Source organism: Podarcis cretensis, assembly GCF_951804945.1.
Source record: "Podarcis cretensis genome assembly, chromosome: 7".
Lineage (NCBI taxonomy): Eukaryota > Metazoa > Chordata > Lepidosauria > Squamata > Lacertidae > Podarcis > Podarcis cretensis.
In genome coordinates this window covers 9,951,371-9,972,986 of record NC_137176.1, presented here as the reverse complement: position 1 = coordinate 9,972,986, position 21,616 = coordinate 9,951,371, and the positions used below count along the sequence as shown (strand labels likewise).

At 43.2% G+C, this 21,616-nt stretch overlaps 1 protein-coding gene across 4 annotated transcripts in view; it reads right to left on the bottom strand.

The window, feature by feature from the left end:
* CTNNAL1 (catenin alpha like 1) overlaps nt 1-21,616 on the bottom strand; it is a 77,672-nt gene that overhangs the window by 12,443 nt on the left and 43,613 nt on the right. For all 4 annotated transcript variants that reach the window (XM_079983953.1, XM_079983954.1, XM_079983951.1 and 1 more), the window contains 8 exons: nt 21,029-21,148; nt 17,664-17,753; nt 16,644-16,814; nt 13,868-14,068; nt 11,940-12,026; nt 10,469-10,627; nt 8,104-8,196; nt 5,340-5,490 (listed from right to left, as the gene is read on the bottom strand). In XM_079983953.1, the coding sequence (XP_079840079.1) occupies nt 5,340-5,490; nt 8,104-8,196; nt 10,469-10,627; nt 11,940-12,026; nt 13,868-14,068; nt 16,644-16,814; nt 17,664-17,753; nt 21,029-21,148 (1,072 nt within the window). The remainder of the gene's footprint in view (nt 1-5,339; nt 5,491-8,103; nt 8,197-10,468; nt 10,628-11,939; nt 12,027-13,867; nt 14,069-16,643; nt 16,815-17,663; nt 17,754-21,028; nt 21,149-21,616) is intronic.

The following is a 21,616-nucleotide window of genomic DNA, read 5'->3' as shown; positions in this document are numbered from 1 at the left end:
GCCACATGATATATAAACGGCAGGCCAACTAACAGGCTCGATACGATTCAACAAATCAGGGTTGGGTAGCAATGTTGTTGAGCAACAACTCCAACCATCACTGGGTTTTGGCCATGCTGGTGGGACTGTAACATCATCTAGCGGACCACAGATCTAAACCATTTTTAAGATGACTGTGGCCAAGCCTGTGTGAGCCTCAGATACAATCCCTCCTTTCCTAGGAGCAAGAAGAGGAGAGAGATATTCCATTTTCACTTTAGAGAAAAGCAAAGTTCCCTGTTGCTTTCAGAGGCTGTGCTATAGTCTAACCGCAGTTAGTTAAAACAAACCAAGACCAGTTGTGGTTTTAGAAAGCAGTTTGTATGCATTAACTGGCTTCGACAACCCATACACATCAAAGAACTGTGGCTTGTCCTAAAGTGGGAACAGAAGCTTTCTCTCTCCATCTCTCGGAAATTATGTGGGCAGTGGGAATGAGCAAGACGAAGTCTCATGCAGCTCATTCACAATAATCTGTGATTGGCTGAACCAGGTCCCTGTAGAATTTGTGAGATGGAAGTGCTGCAGGTTAATTTTCCTCCCTCAATATTTACATAATAAATTGCTTGTATGGATTTTCTTTTAAGCATGTGACAACTTTGTGGATGTTGCCAAATGGGGACACATACACACGACTCTGTATTACCCTGCAAATACAAAGGGGAAGGGCATAAATCACGCCCAGGTTCAAGTTTTGCATTGAATTTTTCCTTGAATGCCAAGTAATCACTTTGCTCCAGTAGGAAAAGTCTAAAGGTTGCAAATTGGTTTAGATTTCTACCCCTCTCCCCCATTCTCCTTGAGGGCAAAATTTAGGCCATTTCATAAATGCACAAAAAAATATAACTGCATAGTATGTAATATTTTCTAAGTTTGCTATGAAATTATAGCAAACATTCCATTGGCAATTTCATACAATATAATTTAAAGTGCAACAACATTGTGCCAACATGGAAAGTTTAAGGGCATTTAGACATTACTCACTCCTAAACTGGAGAGGTGTGCTTTGGGTTTAGAAAGAAAACTGATATTCTCTTCCTCTAGGGCAGGCATGGCTAAACTTGGCCCTCCAGCTGTTTTGGGACTACAACTCCCACCATTCCTAGCTAACAGGACCAGTGGTCAGGGATGGTGGGAATTGTAGTCCCAAAACAGCTGGAGGGCCAAGTCTGGCCATGCCTGTTCTAGGGCAATGTGCATCTGAGTCAACTGGGACAAATGCTTAGACCTGCTTCAAATTTTAAGCAAAAATTGTGCTTGTTACTGTTTCTGCCCACAGAAAACACATAGTCTATAGTCCCTATAGTCATGGGAAGCAGGATTTGACCGGTCACATTTTTCTTGTGTGTGCTCACTGCAGAGTTAGGAGACACAACATCTTGTCCTTTACACTTTGAGCCTCAGTCCATTAAGATTCAGACTGAAATTAATGGAACTTAAATATGAATATATTAACTTTCCCCACTGATTTCAGTGGAACCTCAACATGACCAATTCTCTCTCTGGATTGCAGCCATTGCGTTCGACATGGGGAAACGCTACTCTGGATTTGATGAAGAGTCAATAATTCCAACAGAAATCTGATTCTATGAGTTGGAAATAGTTCCTTCCACCTAAAAGACAGGGATCATCAGGGGTGTTAAATATCTAGCAATGCCTCTGCGGACTATGATTAGTTTTCTTGATGTGACTTACAACAGTTTCAGAACTACAATGTTAGATCCCAACAGATGGAACCAAGGCAGCAAAAGGACAAAACAGAAGCTTGTCCCGAATGTGCTTCTGGTTCTTTTAAATATACTTCAGGAATAGAAATGAGACAAAACAGGTGAAATAGGAACACAATCTCCTGTTCACTATGCCATATCCAAAGAGCACTCACTCATATTCCTCAAGCCATTTCTTTCTCTTTTGTAAATATCTATTTGATCCAATGGCCCACCGTGGGACAAACAGGAATAGATACCCATTTCAGAAGGATCGGGGGAAACTGCTCCCATTGTTAACAAGCAAAGCATGCATAATGACAAATGGCTGTTTTGCAGCACTAGCCAGCCAGATTGGGTAATGCACAGTTCTTCTTTCAAACTTCCAAGCGGGACATCAAAGTTGTCCTCCTGCCTGGACAGGATCAATCATTATGCTAAGGATGCAAGAGAGCTCTGCTGTAGAGAACTTAACTGGGAGCTTCGGAAAAGAGCTCTTTGCACAAAGGGAATAATTTTGGCAGGTTGCAACTGCTTGTCCTGCAGCTGTAAAGGTAAAGGGACCCCTGACCATTAGGTCCAGTTATGACTGACTCTGGGGTTGCGGTGCTCATCTTGCTTTACTAGCCAAGGGAGCCGGCGTACAGCTTCTGGGTCATGTGGCCAGCATGACTAAGCTGCTTCTGGCAAACCAGAGCAGCACACAGAAATGCCGTTTACCTTCCTGCTGGAGTGGTACCTATTTATCTACTTGCACTTTGACGTGCTTTCGAACTGCTAGGTTGGCAGCAGCAGGGACCGAGCAATGGGAGCTCACCCTGTCGCGGGGATTCGAGCCGTCAACTTTCTGATCAGCAAGTCCTAGGCTCTGTGGTTTAACCCACTGCGCCACCCGTGTCCCTTCCTGCAGCTGTAGTTCTGCAGAAAAGCTGTGCTTGCTGAAATTCTTCTTCTACAGAACTGCTAAGGCATCCTGCCCTACAGCAACCTAGGAGGAAGCCTACTTGTATTTGTCACTATGGGTGAAGGCTGATGTAGTATTGAAGCAGAAGCTACAATTGGATCTTCTCCATTGCTGTGAACTCTGTTTCCATATGGCTTCTGCTTCCAGCCACACTTCACAGTTCCTATACCTTCACAGGTATACAAGTCCAAGATAGTCAGGACCAGTGCTTTTTTTTCTTCTTCTTCTAAAAAATGTTTAGGGGTACTCTCATTTTGACTCAAGAAAACCACCATTTTGTAGTTCAAATCGGGGGAAATAAATGCAGTAAATGGACAAAAGTAGAAAGATTCACAAAATGTTTAGCAGTATTCCTCCCCCCCAGAAAAAAGCACTGGTTAGGACACTTCTAGATCTTGGCCCTGCTAGCAGAAATGCAATAGGAAACTGGGGAGGATAAAAGACTAAACACAGACTTCCCCTTTGGCACTCTGCAGTAAAAGCTACCATTGTATGTCGGGTTTTGGTCTAATATCAAACCTAATTTCTTTGCCCTGAGTTTTCCATAAAACACACAACTGAATCAATACATCAGATGCTACATTTCTATAAAATGAAGTGTGGCACAATTCAGTGGGCGAAACCCTCCATAAAACTGAAAAGCTGGAATTAAACTTATCTGAAGAAAATTAAAATTATGCTTAGAAATGAGAAGTCTCTTGATAAATTAACACTGCACAATGCCTCAGGCAAGACATTAAGAGAGAGATTTGCTCTTTCACAGTTTCTTTTCTACATGCCATACAAATACCAGGTGACTTACCCACCACAGAAAATAGGCCAAAAGTTGCGTAGAGTCATCAGAGAGATCCCATCCAAGCAGAAAGGATAGCAGTTTAAAAATCAAATAGCTACATTCACTACATTGTGGAGCGAACAGAATGAGAGCAGACAGTACAGAAATAAAAGGGTGTATCTTTTGCAAGAACACTGGACAATTTAGGTCAGACAGAAAGAAAGAAAGGCGTCTCTTTACAACCCCCTCGCAAAAAAAATGTTTCCATTGTTTTGTATTACTAAGCATTTCCTGAAATTAATGCTTGAAAGTTTATTGCTGCATCTCCATAAAAAGCAAAACCTATAAAGTACTCTCACTGTATAACATTTATCCCTCTAAAATAATGGTTTTCAAACTATACCACCCGGGAGCTCTTTCAAAGGTTTATCAGGGCTCCTCAGTGTTGGACAAGCTACTTTAAAAAGCCCTCCTTGCAAAACGCAGCCTTGGGAGAAACTGCAGGGTACATCATACAATATAACCCCAATTAACAGGGAGCAACTGCTAGGCCCAAGAAGTGAAAATGCACCCAGGAACATCCCCCAGAATCCTATGCAATGTGCAGGAGCTCCAAGGCTAACTAGCAGGGGCTCCTCAGTTGTCCAATCCAAAGAGATAGGGTTCCTTGAGGTGCGAAGCTCAAACTCACTTCTTTTAAAGCATTAACTGTGAGCATGATCACACCAGACTTATAGATTCAAGGAACCCCGAATTTACAAAATGCTCAACCTCAAAATCATACTCGTTAGCCTGGTTTGCACGTGAACAACAAACCATGGCTAGAATTATAAGTGTGAGCTGCAGTGAACCTAAGATTTGCGTACCACCCACTCCCTGTTGGCGAAGCTGCAAGGAGGAGGCCAAAAGTTTCCACTTCTGTCCAAACTGTAAATTTTGTTAACTATGTTTAGTGAAAGCAAGTCAGCTTTATAAGCTATGGGTTCGGAGCTGGCTTGCTCACACTAACCATTACATATCTTTCAGTGCCAGGCAAAAATGTTTCTCTATAACCAGGCCTTTGGATAGGGGTTATTGGTCTGTTTTTATATATTTTGTGTTCTCATTTTGTATATTTATGTTGTGAACCACCCTGTGATCTTCAGATGAACATACGTATTTATATACCATCATCATCATCATCATCATCATCATCATCATCATCATCACCATAGCTAAAACTAAATGCAGTCTCCCCATGTACGGACATCATAAAAAGCTCTAAAGCAGATATGAAAATCTTTTAAGCTGCTCCTTCCAGCCACACAAATGGAGCAGGGAGCGTGTTGAGACCATGGCTCCCTGCAACTCGTCCTCATAAGACCAAACCATGGTTTAGCGCTACGTGCTAGCACAGCCAATCTTTCCCTGAAATGGTGAAACCAGACTGATTCAGAGTGACTATCTAGAGTTATTATTTAGCTACTTCATACTAGCACAGCATCATGGGTTCTCCAAAGTTTGCTGGGCTAATAAATGCAATAGTAAATTACGTGTTTCTAAACACTCAGTGGACATACGCCAAGAAGCTCTGCCAACTGGGCCTCCATGTCAATTTATCTGCTGCATCTGGAGCTGTGTATTTGCTCTGCAGGCTTCACAATTTGCAACGTAGCAAATATGAGGGTACCTATGGAGCTGCGTAAAATGTTAAGTGACTCCAAGTTGTCCTTTGTTGACCTTATAAAGGATTCAACTTAGATGCACAAACCCATCTTGCATAACAGCCAGGGTATTCAGAATACACGTGTGCTGTAAGTTGGTAGCTTGTATTTAAGGACAGTAGGTTGTCTGCATCTAAGAACAGCTCTCTCACCTCGTCTTCCTTCAAACACATCACTGATTTCTCTTAAGAGCAAGGAGATGTCAGTCAGCTGTGACTCCCAGGCTTCGCAGAACACATCCAGATTTTCTTTTGCAATCTTGCTGGAAGGATGCAACGTCAGGGTTTCTGCCGCAGAAATTATCTGAAGGAAACAAAGCAGATCTTGCCATGTAACCAGAAATTGCTAATCAGCATCCACCCCCAGAGGCAAAGAATAAACAGCCTCTCATTTGTATTTAAAAAGGGCCGCTGTAGCATTTGCCTGGCAAAGCTTTGCAAACACTAAGGGCATTCATTGGGAGTACATTGTGCAAAACTGTTCTGAACAAACAGTTTTCTTAAATTGAGTGAACTGAGAAAAACCACTTAATATAATTAATCACGACAATTTCACAGATTATTATTAATTTACATAATACATTCATATTAAAGGCAAAAAAGGTTCACCGAAATTGGTAGAACGTCTGTAAGAGCTTTATCACATCACAGATGTGCAGTACTGCAGATGAGAGCCCAGATGTTGTTCCATGTAAACTATACTGCACCTGTGGAACACTGGTTACTAAAAATGATCCTAAAACTAACATTCCCTTTTGTCCCAAAACAATTTTGCTACTCAGATGTTCATGAAATCTATCTAATACGGAATTCACATAGAATTTAGCACAGAGGATTTGCAGCAAAGACAACTTGCCAACGCTTTGGATAGAAAGCAGCATCAGGATGCATGAGCCAATGGTCTGATTGGTGTAAAGTAGCCTCATTTGTTCAGAGCAAGTCTAAATTCTGGCCTTCCACTATGGTCCATTACAGATTGGGTATGTATTCTTTCTCCTCTCTGTGAAGAGAATTCCCTGTGGGTGTTAACCGCAAAATTACTATAACACTGAAGAAAATCATTCCAAAGGGTTATACCACCAGTACTTGACCCCAGCAAATTAGATTAATTAATTAATAAATGGGATTGGGTCAGTGCTGAAAGTGTTATGCTTTGCAAAGGATGTTGTGTGTTCAGAGTAGTGATGTGAGGTGAGAATATTCTCCAGAGAATATTCTCCACAAACTGTAAATTCTAATGTAAGAACCAGTTTTACAACCCACATTTAAAAAATCTAGTGAACAGTAAGTCAAGCTGTGATACTGCCAGTTTAAGTAATGAATAATTATTATTATTTTTTAATCCAGTTACATTACTGGGCATTGTGTCATTCACCATTGGCACTTCTGAAATGTGAGCTACAGAAAACATTTTTATTTTTTTTAGTTTTAAAAATGCTATTCATTTAATTTGATGAACATTTGAATTCGTATGTATTTCAGCTACATGTAATAGCCTTTTTTCTATTTTGGTGTGATCTTATTCTTAGCAATTCTATAGCCTTGGCCATACAGTGTGATTTTTTTTATTTTATTTTTTACAGAAAGTAGCTTTAATGCTTTATACACTTAAAATACGTAGGCCTATACAATTATGTGAAACAGCATGTGAGGTGTCCTTGATTTAAACAGTTGACATTTCTATATTTTTATTTGGTGCCAGTAACTGGTTTTTGCAGTGCCATTCAATGGTACAAGGTGCCATTTACCAGAGACATGCTGAAATATATTATCATATAATGATAATATATTTAATGTTAATGGCTTCTTTTTTATATGTATGCATATAGTTTTGTTCATCAAGCTATGTTTTAGTCACCAAAACAGTTATTAAGTTTTAGAGCAATTAGAAGCACAAGATAGCCTATTACTGAATTTACTTGTATCAAACCTTAACATGCCAATTATATTTTTTGACTTGTCCTATAACACGTACATGTTCTAATGGAAGAATAAAATATGATTTAGCTACTGAGTTTCCTTATACCAAACCTTAACATGACAATTACTGGTGCCATCACCTTAGAAAGGTTTAAAGCGCATTAAAATTATATCATTTTCAATGCATTAAAATGAATATTCTCCTATTTTAAATGAAAATTCTTTAATATTCTCATTAATCGAGAATATTCTTCAAAGAATTATTCACAGCTGCAAAAGTGCTCACTGCTAGGCTCCTTCACAATGGATGCTGCTTAAAAATATGGCATACTATACAAAAGGAACTAAGAGATAGTGAAATAGAAAAAGAGATATTAAATTGGTCTCCTTTTGTAAAGTCCATGTAGACTGGGAGTAATACTGATGCACATTAATACAGTGGTACCTCGGGTTACATACGCTTCAGGTTACATACGCTTCAGGTTACAGACTCCGCTAACCCAGAAATATTACCTCACTTTGCTTCAGGATGAAATATTACCTACTTTGCTTCAGGATGAGAACAGAAATCGTGTGGCGGCAGCAGGAGACCCCATTAGCTAAAGTGGTGCTTCAGGTTAAGAACAGTTTCAGGTTAAGAACTGACCTCCGGAACGAATTAAGTACGTAACCAGAGGTACCACTGTATAAATCCATTTAATCTGATCTGCTAGATGAAGGAAATCAGCTTGAATGTGTAATGACTGATGAGCAGGTGGACTGATTAAAAGGTAACATCAGAACTCCTCAATTTCATACAGGAAAAATAATAATCTGCAGCAGCGATAGAGGCTAAGCTCTTGCTAGTGGTCATCACCCAAAAGCTTATGGCACAGCAGTTCAATGCCTCCTAGCTGTGCTGTTTCTAAAGCTGGATGTGTCCAAAATGAGATACCGCAAGCACAGGTCTGCCTTCAAAACATCTCTTTCAACACCGCAAGGTAAAAATCACACCTACCTGAGGCCCCGTTACGTGAAAAGTGTCTTCTGCATGTAGACAAGTAATTTCCAGCGGCTCTGTTCCGGAGACATGCCTCAATAAATGACATATCTAGGAAACGAAGCAGGAAAAGCCACCTACCAATTATGGGATTGTTATGGAAAGACAACGTAGAAATTACATTGGTGCCAAATGAAAGCTTTTAGAATTCAGAAACTGCTGATGATAACCTGGATCTCTGCTGAACGGCTAAAAAGCTAAGGGGAGAAGAGCAGCGATTGACCTTCCTGCCCCTCCATCACTTGTCTCCTGAACTCTGGTCCCCTAGACCTTTTCTCTTTGCCTCAGCTGGTGCAAATGTGCAGCTGCGTAGCCAGGCAAAGGGATAATCTTATCTGTCTCCTCCAATTCTCTCCCTCCTCCTCCTGCTCCTTAGACATTTGACATTGAAATCCAGCATGCAATTCCAGCTTGGCCCCTGAACATGCTTAGCATTCCTGCATTGCAGCAGGTTGTTCTAGAATGATGAACCTCCCAACTCTACAGTTCTACAATGCTCCCAACCTAAATCAATAGCACTGGAAGCTTGGCTGCAGTGGCCCCACAGTCATTTTGCAGTGTTGATTCTAGAGCCATAATACACTAAGGTCAGAAACTAGTTTCACTACAGCACCACTTTGTAGAACAAGGCAGAGGGGCAGCATATATATAAAAAAACACTCCCCAACTAAGGTGACCCACCTACAAGGTCCGATGCCCCATATGAGATTTCCCCTTTCAACTCTAAGGGTGGTAACAGAGGTGGTACCTCCTAAGAACCCACATCTGGACCAGGAACACACCCCAAGAACATGATTTGCAACTCTGATATGCATTACAAGAGGCAGCAACAGCTATCAGCATAGTGTGTTCTACCTCCACTGACAGAATGTGTAAAGGACCCCTGGACAGTTAAGTCCAGTCAAAGGCAACTATGGGGTTGCGGTGCTCATTTCGCTTTCAGGCCGAGGGAGCCGGCATTTGTCCACAGACAGCTTTCCGGGTCATGTGGCCAGCAGGACTAAACCGCTTCTGGCACAACGGAACACCGTGATGGAAACCGGAGCGCACGGAATAATAATAATAAATAATAATAATAATAATAATAATAATAATAATAATAATAATTTATACCCCACCCATCTGGCTGGGCTTCCCCAGCCACTCTGGACGGCATCCAAAAAAAATATTAAAACACTGTAATATATCAAACATTAAAAGCTTCCCTAAACAGGGCTGCCTTTAGATGTCTTCTAAAAGTCTGGTAGTTGTTTTTCTCTTTCATTGTTGTTAGCCGCCCTGAGCCCAGCTTCAGCTGGGGAGGGCGGGATATAAATAAAATTTTTTTTTTTTTTTATTATTATTATTATTATTATTATTATTATTATTATTATTATTATTTGACATCTGTTGGGAGGGCGTTCCACAGGGAAGGCGCCACTACTGAGAAGGCCTTCTGCCTGGTTCCCTGTAACTTGGCTTCTCGCAGTGAGGGAACCGCCAGAAGGCCCTTGGAGCTGGACCGCAGTGTCCGGGTAGAACAATGGGGGTGGAGACGCTCCTTCAGATATACTGGACCGAGGCCGTTTAGGGATTTAAAGGTCAGCACCAACACTTTGAATTGTGCTCGGAAACGTACTGGGAGCCAATGTAGATCTTTCTACATTGTTTACCTTCCCATCGGAGTGGTACCTATTTAACTTCTTGCACTTTGATGTGCTTTCAAACTGCTAGGTGGGCAGGAGCTGGGACTGAGCAATGGGAGCTCACGCTTTCGCAGGGATTCGAACCGCTGACCTGATCGGCAAGCCCAAGAAGCTCAGTGGTTTAGACCACAGCGCCACCCATGTCCCGCTGTCGGATTGTGTATGCTTTTGAGTGACAGTTGCTCAGAATCACACGTGGGGAGTTTGTCTGCTTGTTCGGCATTCCAAAGGCATCTGTTTGGCCAAGGTGAGACCAGAATAGTGGACTAGGTGAGCCACTGGCCTAATGTTGTGGCCGAAAGAAAAAAGTTGGGGAGAACCACTGGCCTAATACAAGGCTCCTCTTACTTTTTTTTTAATGCTGTGCTACGTATGTTAGGGAAGGGACGCGGGTGGAGCTGTGGGTTAAACCACAGAGCCTAGGACTTGCCGATCAGAAAGTCGGCGGTTCGAATCCCCGCGACGGGGATAGTCAACTGATGCCCCAGCCCTGGGGTGTGGGGGCATGGGCATGAATGTGGAGTCGGAACCTGCACAAATTTCACAGGTGTGCCCCAAACCGACAAAAACTCAAGACCGCTTTAAATCTTAATATTAAAACATTTTTGAACATGTTCATGAACATGATGCCAACTTACTTCAATTAACTGTTCTTTCTGTTCAGAGAGCTTACAGCTGTGTTCTGCGACTGCCTCTATGTTTCCTTCTGTCCCACAGATCTTCAGAGCTTTCAGAACAAGGTGGTCAGAATGGTATTTTATCACGTCTGCTGCGACAGATGTTGCTGCACTGTGAAGCTTTGATATATATTTTGGGGGGAGGAGGAGGAGAAAGAAAGAAAGAAAAAGAAAGAAAGAAAGAAAGAAAGAAAGAAAGAAAGAAAGAAAGAAAGAAACCAGTAGGTTACAACACCAGATTGCCTGTGGTGGACAATTCACAGCAAATTAAGACTGGGCGAGATGTACAAAACTTCCATCATTATGCATCATTCTTTTTCCAATTCCTCATCACAAAAGAAGAATTAAAGAATTGCGACCAGTCTCACAGGGTGTGGTGGGGCAGAGATGTTTGCCCGACCTCCCGGAGTTGTTGCTGGCTACCCAGAAGCTGAGGGGTGAGGCAGCAGTGCATTGGAGACATTGCTGTGCCCGCACAACTACAGGAACAATGGGTTGGCTCCACCAGAGCACTTGTGCTGAGCTGCCTTCCCCACCACATCATCCCTCCCAGTAAGCAGCAGCAACTCACCTCCCAGGTCAGTTAAGCATCTCCAACCTAACCTTTCCTCCATTACTGGTAGTTGTGTTTAACTGTAAACTGATGTGCCTTATTTTTCCATGCATACGTCTAGCTGTCCTTCTTAAAATGGGCTCAGAGCACCTTAACTGGGGCTCCCAGAAACACCCTGACTGGCACTTAGGTTCAATAATGCCACAGCCCAAGGCGCCACCAGAGCATCCACTGGGAAATAAACTACATAAGAAGAATAAAACCTGAGCCATGCGAGTCCGAATTCTAAAATATTACTTAGCAATGTGTGTATTCAGGTCATGCTAGCAGGCTTCTATGCAGGTAATTACTTCAAGATAACCTCACAATATAAAATTAAAAAAATCCTTCCAGTAGCACCTTAAAGGTAAAGGGATCCCTGACCATTAGGTCCAGTCATGACCGACTCTGGGGTTGCGGCGCTCATCTCGCTTTATTGGCTGAGGGAGCCGGCGTACAGCTTCCGGGTCATGTGGCCAGCATGACTAAGCCGCTTCTGGTGAACCAGAGCAGCGCACGGAAACGCCGTTTACCTTCCCGCCAGAGCGGTGCCCATTTATCTACTTGCACTTTGATGTGCTTTCAAACTGCTAGGTTGGCAGGAGCAATGACCAAGCAACGGGAGCTCACCCCGTCGCGGGGATTCGAACCGCCGACCTGAGTGGCAAGTCCTAGGCTCTGTGGTTTAACTCACAGCGTATGAGCTTTCGTGTACATGAACACTTCTTCAGATACTTCTTTGTGTGCATGTACATGAAAGCTCATACCAATAACAAACTTAGCTGGTCTCTAAGGTGCTACTCCCGAAATTTACTGCAGATTGTACTGAATTGTACTTACTTCTCTCTGAAGCTCGGTCATGCATTGACACATTTTTAATATCGCTACTTCCAGGTCTTCCGTGACATCCTTTTTCCTCTGACTTTGCTGGAGAGAAACAATTCCCAATCCCGCAGGATGGGTTTTTAGGCAATTCAGTTGTTCAAACAATTCACCGTCATAATAATAATTCAAACATGGGTTTGCAAGTAAAAGGTGCAGCCCTATGCATACTGATTTGGAAGTTAAGCTCCCTGAACAGAGTGAGACTTTTCTTTGGAGTAAGCAGGGACAGAGATTCCTGCATCATAATAATAATAATAATAATAATAATAATTTAGTATTTATACCCCGCCCATCTGGCTGAGTTTCCCCAGTCACTCTGGGCGGCTTCCAATCAAGTGTTAAAAACAATACAGCATTAAATATTAAAAACTTCCCTAAACCCTCAGGGTCTCTTCTAATTCTACAATTCCACGATACGAGGGTTCGACTATATACGTTCTGCTTTTTCCAGCATGCTTCTCTATCACAGAATTAAAAATACAGAACAATCCACTGTGCTTCTGTTAGACAATAATTTGTTAGCCAATCCTGACCATGTGACTTGTTGGTTGTGTTTTTTTTAAAAAGTAAAACCCTGGATTGGCAGGAGCTGGGACCGAGCAACGGGAGCTCACCCCGTCGCGGGGATTCGAACCGCCGACCTTCTGATTGGCAAGTCCTAGGCTCTGTGGTTTAACCCACAGCGCCACCTGCGTCCCTGACCTTGGGCTACTTGCTCTCTTATCCAAACCTACCCTGCAGGGTTTCTGTAAAATGACAGATTGGGGAAGAAACAGACCGTGTGTACTTACTGGAGGTGTGGCCCACAGTCCATTGGTAAAATAGTAAAAAGTAAACAAAAACATTTATAAAATGAAAGATCGCTCTACGTTCCGCAGTCCACGCTCCCAGTCCAATAAGGAATCAACCCCCTGTGCAAACTAACCTAGGGGTAAGCTCAATTCAAACATGATTTTACAAGTTGGATTTACAGATCTAAAACAAACAACCAGCAGGCCAGATTAAGACTGGGGGTGGCAGTGGGTGGTCAGAAAAGTAATAGTCCTTTATACTACAAATATGCATCACTCTGGTTAAAGGAACCAAAATCTGTTGTCTATGATACAAGCACCCATTGTGCCGCCATTTTACACCTTTTGTTGTGTCTTCACAACAGGTGAAGCAGGTTAGGCCGAGAGTTGGATATTGACCCAAGTGAGCAAAACAATGAGTTATGTGAATTTAAATGCAAAACTGTACATGCTCACAGTATTTATTTATTTTTAGCTCATGAAAGTTTGTATCATAAACCTGAAGATAAAAATTTGTTTGTCTTCAAGATACCACGAGTCTTATTTTGTGGTACATTATTCTATGTTTACCTTTTGGGGGAAAGGGGCCCTATGTTGGGAACCGCACCAAAGCCCCCAACCATCTTAATCCAGCCTCCATCCAAGGGGCCAGATTCACATCTATTTAGCATTAGCCATGCTGCAACATCTGGTGCTCCCAAACCATATGTTGGGGCTACCAAGCCAATGTTAATGGAAAGGTTAATCAGATTCCAGAGGACAAATAAATATGTCCAATACAAGTGTACTTTTCTATATTAGCCAACAGTGAGAGGTGTGTGTGTTTTGTGTGTGTGTATCTGTGCATCTCCAATTATTAGTGTGTGTTTATATCTGGTTTGTAAACGACTGCAAATCACAACTAAATAAAACGAAGTTTTAAAAAACCAACCGCAAGGATTATAATTAACTTATGATGTTTGCAATATTGTAATGGGATGTTATTAGGGTTATCAAATAAGCTGTTCTCTACAAATTGCCCTTGAAGTGTATTTCTTTTCAAGCAAACGTAAATGAATCAGCAATGCTAGGGGGGGAAAGAAAAAATCTTACAGCATACATCCACGCTGACACCAGCTGGTCCAGTTCCATCTTTGCTTGCTTGGACAGTTCCAAGATGCGCTCTCTGTTCTCGTGGCTAGTATAAGCAGAATCAGTAAAGTCCTCTGTGTGCTCGAGGACAACACGTAGCATTGCCCGAAGATTTTCCTTTGACAGAAGATAAAGATTCTCCCGCAATCCTTCCACTTTATTCTGTGAAACAGGGCGGGGAGAACCATGAAGACACCTCAAAAAAAATCATAGAAGACTAACAAGTGTACCATAATGGTTAAGAGCTGTGAATCAAGTACAGTGGTACCTCGGGTTACATACACTTCAGGTTACATACGCTTCAGGTTACAGACTCCGCTAACCCAGAAATAGGACCTCGGGTTAAGAACTTTGCTTCAGGATGAGAGCAGAAATTGTGCTCCGGCGGCGCGGCAGCAGCGGGAGGCTTAACCCGAGGTACCACTGTAGTCTGCAATTCAGATATAAAATTACTGCTGCCTTGGGCTGGGGGAAGAAGCCACTGGCCCATCATGGCTTTGGGATTCCAACTCTTACTAGCATGACTCAGCCTAGCCAATGGCCAGAGACATGGGAGTTATCCCCAACAACATCCTGAGGGGCCAAGGCTCCCTACCCCTGCCCTAAGCTGGTGGGAGGGCAAACATTGACTGGGCTTACAGGTTGTTTTAAGGAAACGAAATTACCGTGAAAATGAGGGCAACGCACTTTGCAAGCTCTAAATGCCCAGAATTATATATTTCATCCCTGTCTTAACCTAATGTTTGGGATCTTTCGTTAAAGAATCTATAGGTGGCATCCAAGATCTTTGCATATCTCCCACAGTGTAATTAGACATACCGTATTTTTCGCTCCATAAGGCGCACCTGACCATAAGGCACACATACTTTTTTTTTTTTTGGAGGGGGGGGGAAAATTCAAGAAAAAAATATGCGGCTCTTAGGGGCTTTTGCGGGAGGTGGGGGAAGTGAGAAAGCCTCGCTCTGTCCCTTCCTCCCCCACCTCCCACAAAAGCCAGGGATAGCCGTGTGAAGCCTCCCCAGGACAGCGGGATGAAGGCTCCCCGCTGCCCTGCGGAGGCTTCGCAGGCTACCCCAGAGCTGTTCAGGAGCTTGTGGGGCTGGCGGGAGAAGCCGGGCTTTCCCTCCCAACGCCTGCCCCAAAGAGCAGGTCGGGGAGCAGCGGAAAGGCTGCAGGTCCCCCCCCCCCCGCTCCAGGGACCACACATTCGCTCCATAAGACGCACAGACATTTCCCTTTGGATTTTAAGAGGAAAAAAGTGCATCTTATGGAGCGAAAAATACGGTACATGTACATGAACCAACCTGGATCAACCTTTCTTTACTGGGCAGGATGCCATTTATATGTGTTAATGGGTTTTTAGGTTTTTATTCTGTTGTAGCTTTGTACTGCACTAACTCCTAGGGACTGAGGAACTTTGCTCCCCATCCCCAATGTCTCCGCCCCGGCACCTCGCAATATCATGCGCATGGCATCAGGATGTTGCGTTGTGCCCCCACAATCTTTTATGGGTACTGCTTTTCATCTTTGTACTACTTTGTAAGTTGCCTTGGATTAATTTTTTTGGGGGAAAGGGGGGAATGATAAAATGCAAATAATAATAATTATATACACGACTCATTTACTTCAACCCTAATCAGTGCAGCAGGATGAAAATACACTTTTCTAAGATGATATACAAAAGAAATACAAGTGACACATGAGGAATGCATGGCTATATTTCATCCAATCCCCTTGGGGATATGAATTTCAAAGGGTGGAAGAGTTTAGTGGGATAGTAAGAACGGGGGGACGGGGACGGACCTGTGGCCATCCAGATGTTGTTGAGCTACAACTTCCATCGTTTCTAACCACTGGCCATGGCTGATGGGAGCTGGAGTCCAAGAATATGCAACACTAATAGAACACATGCAACATTCAACATTAATAGCTGTGCATAACACTGCATATGAACCATGTGCCACTCCACAAGTAGCAATGGCTATCCATCCGCCCCCCAAAAAGGGGGGAAATGGGTTGAATGGTGGAAATTGGCGAAACCACAGCAACACCTACTCCATACAGTGACTATGTGGGGTAGCACCAACAATGTCATATTTTAAAGGAGCATAGCATGATGCTCTCTCTCATTCCCCCTATACAGAAGCCTCTCAAATTGGATTTGTCTTTATATTAACTTATAACACCTTCACAGTAGAAACTAATAGTAGTAGTAGTAGTAATTATTATTTTTTTATTTATACCCCGCCCTCCCCGGCCAAAATCAGGCTCAGAGCAGCTAACATCAAATATATAACACATTAACATAAAATCAGGCAATCAATTAAAATACATCCTAAAATCAGATCAGGATCAGAATAAAATCCAATCAGATGGCAACCCGCAGATTAGGGTTGGGGACCTTAAATACTCACCAGTGTTCTTGGGTTAATTTTTTTGAATTTTGTTGCACAAAAGGCAGACAAAACTCTGGCACCTACTGCCAGTTATCTGGTATTTGAAACTGAACAGCATTCATTTTACTTCTACACGCAGAGTTCCTTAATATATAAAGGGCCCTTAGTACCACTGTGGTTCCATGAAAGAGTGCCTCCTGTTTTCCCTTGGAGGAAAGGAAACTTCTATTGCCCATCAATCCAAGTATGCAGAAGGTGGTTTTCTGCTCATGTGTCTCAACCTAGGGATTTAAGCCACACTCTCAAAACAAAAACACCCCCCCCCACTGTTTTGTCCTTACCTTGAATTCCTTGATGCCAGTATAGATGCTCACTGGGCCTGGTTCATTCTCTCCACTGGGTCGAGAGTCCGTTACAATCTCTATTACCTGCTCCAAAGCTAGTCTCATCCTGTGGAACACGGCTCCTTTGTTTACACGTGCTGATTCACAGTCAGGATGTCTTAAACAGGTCTTGGAAATAAAGGTTGAAAATAATAATAATAATAATAATAATAATAATAATAATTTATTTCTACCCCGTCCATCTGGCTGTGTTTCCCCAGCCACTCTGGGTGGCTTCCACAGAGACCAAAAATACACTAAAATGTCACACATTAAAAACTTCCCTGAACTTAAGGGCTGCCTTAAGATGTCTTCTGAATGTCAGGTAGTTGTTTATCGCTTTGACATCTGATGGGAGGGCGTTCCACAGGGCGGGCGCCACTACTGAGAAGGCCCTCTGCCTGGTTCCCTGTAGTTTTGCTTCTCGCAATGAGGGAACCGCCAGAAAGCCCTCGGCGCTGGACCTCAGCATCCAGGCAGAACAATGGGGGCGGAGACGCTCCTTCAGGTATTATCCAGGCGTCTCTGTGCAGTCTGCAGGCAGGGGCAGACTTTGGCCTTTCAAATTTCAGCAGCGCCCTGTGCAAGGCCAAAATTCTGTGCCTTCCAGCCTCTCGCCTCCAATTCTGCGCGTACACTACACCTTCAAGATTTGTGGCACCCTGCGCCCCCCCCCCCCCCGCCCTGGCTCAGCTCCCGGTACAGGGGAACCAGAGGCACCGCCCTAAATCAGCTTCTGCTGAAGGAAGAATCTCTCTATGCTCTGCCTCTTTCCCTCAAGCAAAACAGCCAAGGCTGCTTATCAATCCCACCAATTAGTCAGCCATTGCATTTGTCAACACTGCCTTTTGGAAAGCCCTCTAGCCTTACTATGCATTGGCTGGTGCTACTTCAGTCAATTTCTTCTCCTTGTACTGCTGCAGCAAAGAGGCTCCCAACGTCTTAGCTTTGCTAATGTCACATGAGTAAACAAGTTACCTTGGAAGCAGTGAGAAGCATCATGGTACATTTCTCGAGAATAGCCCTTGCAGCTGCCATCTTGGCCTTTTTCTTTTCGTCTTTCAGATCCTAAGGAAAGAAAACGAAAACACTCTTGGTGGATAGCCAGTCAAAGAGCTTAGCTACTTCCTTATCTAATGACGAGGTATTTGGACAGCTTTTCTGTAAAATTCGGGTGGAATTAAACATTATGGCTGAACTCTATTATCTGTTTGCAGGCTTCAGATATATCTACACTACCAACCTACATAGTTTTTTAGTACAGATTAACTGTTGTGGCTCTCCAGCCCAGCACCCTGAGAACTGTAGTTTGATGAAGCCTTAATCCTGTATTACAGATCCCCAGCCCTCTCCCAGAACTAGTTTCCTAGGCTATCTGTGGAGAGAGGATAACTGTTAGACCAGCTTAACTCTGTAAATTAACTCATCTGAGATAGATCGCATATCTCTGACACCTGAAAGCATTTGATAGATTAAGTAATACAGTGCTACCTGGGGGTACATATGCTTCAGGTTACAGACTCCGCTAACCCAGAAATAGTACCTCAGGTTAAGAACTTTGCTTCAGGATGAGAACAGAAATCGTGCTCCGGCGGCGCGGCAGCAGCGGGAGGCACCATTAGCTAAAGTGGTGCTTCAGGTTAAGAACAGTTTCAGGTTAAGAACGGACCTCCGGAACGAATTAAGTACTTAACCTGAGGTACCACTGTACTCGAAACGTCCTCCTATAATACAATAGACTCTACTGATAAATAAAATCCAAACGGCTCAAAATGTAAAATGTGCTGTAATAAGGCAAACATGTTACTGACACCTTTGGACTTCTGGGTCTTCACTGTTTTAAGATTTACTGACTGATGCAGTTCAGCTGTCTTGTCTTTGAAGCTTTATCAGTTTGAGCATGTGTGCCTTTGCCATATAAATCTCCAAGCTACCATGAAATCCGCAATCTCCGTTGAATCATAAATGTTCTTTCACGGAGGAAATATATAAAACATCACATATTTGTCTGCCTTGTTTTGCATTCCATGGGATTTCTCTGGAAGCAATCACAGCCACATGACCCTGTTTAAGCAAGGCTGCGGGGGTGGGGTGGAGGCAACCTTCTGGTTTTGCCTCAGGTGGTAAAAACAAGATGGGTTGCCCTTGACCCAAAGGAAGGAGTAAGTGTCTTGCAGAAAATGGGGCAAGGAAAAGACACAAGAAGGGGGAAATCATACAGAAGAGACTGAACAAAATCCACAAACCTTGGGTTCAGGAGAAGCTATATGCTGTGGGGTTTGAGGGTAGGGAATAAAGAGTACTAGGTGATTCAAGAGGCAGTGAGGTTGAAGGAAATTGCTGCTAGGCCGATACCGTGATATAGGAATCCTGCCAAGTTGCGGCTTCCACTGTTTATTGTGAACTAGCAATCCACGTGGGATCTATTACCAGCAATCAAAGACAAATATGGAATCCAGATAATGGAAACAAACCCACATGGGTCTTTGATTATGTAAAGTCACCCTCCGTAATTGGAGCACAAATAGTTTGATTTCCTTATTGAGGTCGCCTAGAGCAGTGTTTCCCAACCTTGGGTCTCCAGCTGTTTTTGGACTACAACTCCCATCATACTTAGCGAGCAAGACCAGTGGTCAGGGATGATGGGAAGTATAGTCCAAAAACAGCTAGAGACCAAAGGTTGGGAAACACTGGCCTAGAGCAGGCTTCCTCAACCTCAGCCCTCCAGATGTTTTGAGACTACAATTCCCATCATCCCTAACCACTGGTCCTGCTAACTAGGGATCATGGGAGTTGTGGGCCAAAAACATCTGGAGGGCCAAGGTTGAGGAAGCCTGGCCTAGAGTACGCTGGAGCTGTTTTCATTCATGTCTATTTGATCTGGGCGATTCGCACCTCTCGTTCCAGTTCAAGGCTCGTTCGCCAGCTTGTCTCATTCTAAAGAAGTCCACTTCATACACAGATATGCCTTGCCAAAAATGGTTGTCGGAATGTATGAACCCCCTTGCTAGATCATATCAAAGGTCCATCCAGGCCATATCCTGTTTCTAAAAATATCAAGCCAGATGCCTCTAGGATATACGCATGCAGGACATGGAAGCAGAAACTACCTTCCCCAGCTATTTGTCTTGTCTACCTGCCATTCAGAGGTATACTGCCTATGAACCTGACATTTCCGTTTAGCAGGCTTCCCCAACATGGCGCCCACCAAATATTTTGAACTGCAACCCCCATCAGCCCCAGACTGCATAGTGAAGACTGCATTTAGCTCTCAGCCAATGACAGCCAAATGAAATCTCAATGTTCCTAAAGAGCTTTATGCCTTAAGATACCCAATAAGTTGCCCATCTGTGCAAAGTAGCGTACACTGCGGCAGCTAGACTGGTGACTTGGGGCGGCCACCAAGACCACATAACACCGGTCTTGAAAGACCTACATTGGCTCCCAGTGCGTTTCTGAGCACAATTCAAAGTGTTGGTGCTGACCTTTAAAGCCCTAAACGGCCTCGGTCTAGTATATCTGAAGGAACGTCTCTTCCCCCATCGTTCTATCCAGCGCCGAGGGCCTTCTGTCGGTTCCCTCATTGCGAGAAGCAAAGCTACAGGGAACCAGGCAGAGGGCCTTCTCGGTAGTAGCGCCTGCCCTGTGGAACGCCCTCCCATCAGATGTCAAAGAGATAAACAACTACCTAACATTTAGAAGACATCTGATGGCAGCCCTGTTCAGGGAAGTTTTTAATCTGTGACATTTTAATGTATTTTTAATCTTTGTTGGAAGCCGCCCAGAGTGGCTGGGGAAACCCAGCCAGATGGGTGGGGTACAAATAATAAATTATTATTATTATTATTATTACACTCAATGGCCGTGTTCAGATGATGAACTCTTCGCTTAGTAAGCTAAGGTATGGATGAACTACCTGCACCCGCACACTGCTGCTTCGCTCCTCCCTTCAGGCAAGCGGGAAAGCAAGCCAGGAAGCTGCAGCCAAATATAGCTTCTCATTACATCTGGCCCAGCAAACTATGGTTAATGGCTTTCGGGCATGCTGGCAGCTTGGACCTAACAGGAAGCCATGATTGACTGCAGCTTCCTGGCTTGTTGTCCCTCCTGCATAAAGGGAGCAGTGAAACAGCTGTGTGTAGGTACATAAAGCTCATATGCTGAGAAATGGATATTCAAATACAGCCACTAAATAGCAAGTGTGAGTTTTTAATGTGGCAGAACAGATGACTGTTCCTCTCCTATGGAAGCAGGCAGGGGGAAAACGCAGTACTTTGCTAAATATACTTCATTTATTTACTTTTTTTAAAGCACAGGGCAGCAGGCTTTCTCGCAATACTTACGTTTTGTCGGTCTCCAGTTAGATGGGCAAACTCCACCATTTCATTTCCAAACTGACTGAATATTTGCACAAATTCCTGAAAACTACTCACTCTCTCTAGCTGTTCCATTGTTACAAGGACCTACCAAACAAATTTAATAAAGCTATCAATGACATACCTATAATATCACTGGTAAAGAAAAAGAAAAATCTCTGGAACATTTAGTTTTGCATTTTAGACGCAAGAATTCTTACGTTATTTGGCCACCCAACTCAAGTCAGTTATTCCTATTGCAAGTCTCTTTTCACTTTTTGATTCCAAAAATGTAGCTCAACTCCCAACCTATCTGGTCATTCATGTTCATTTATTCCCATTGTAGGACCAAGAAATCCAATTCTGTGGTTTGCTGTGTAGCAGTTACATATTAAAGGGGGGGGGTATTATTGCTCAAAAACAGCTAATACATAATTGATACAATCTAGTCTGTGTTAAATACAGGCAGAAAGTGCACTTTGCTGACACACGAGGAATGGAACCCCTGTGCAAAACGATCACCGTCTGTACATCTGGGTCCAATTTATTTAACTAGCTCCCATTGAAATCAACTGC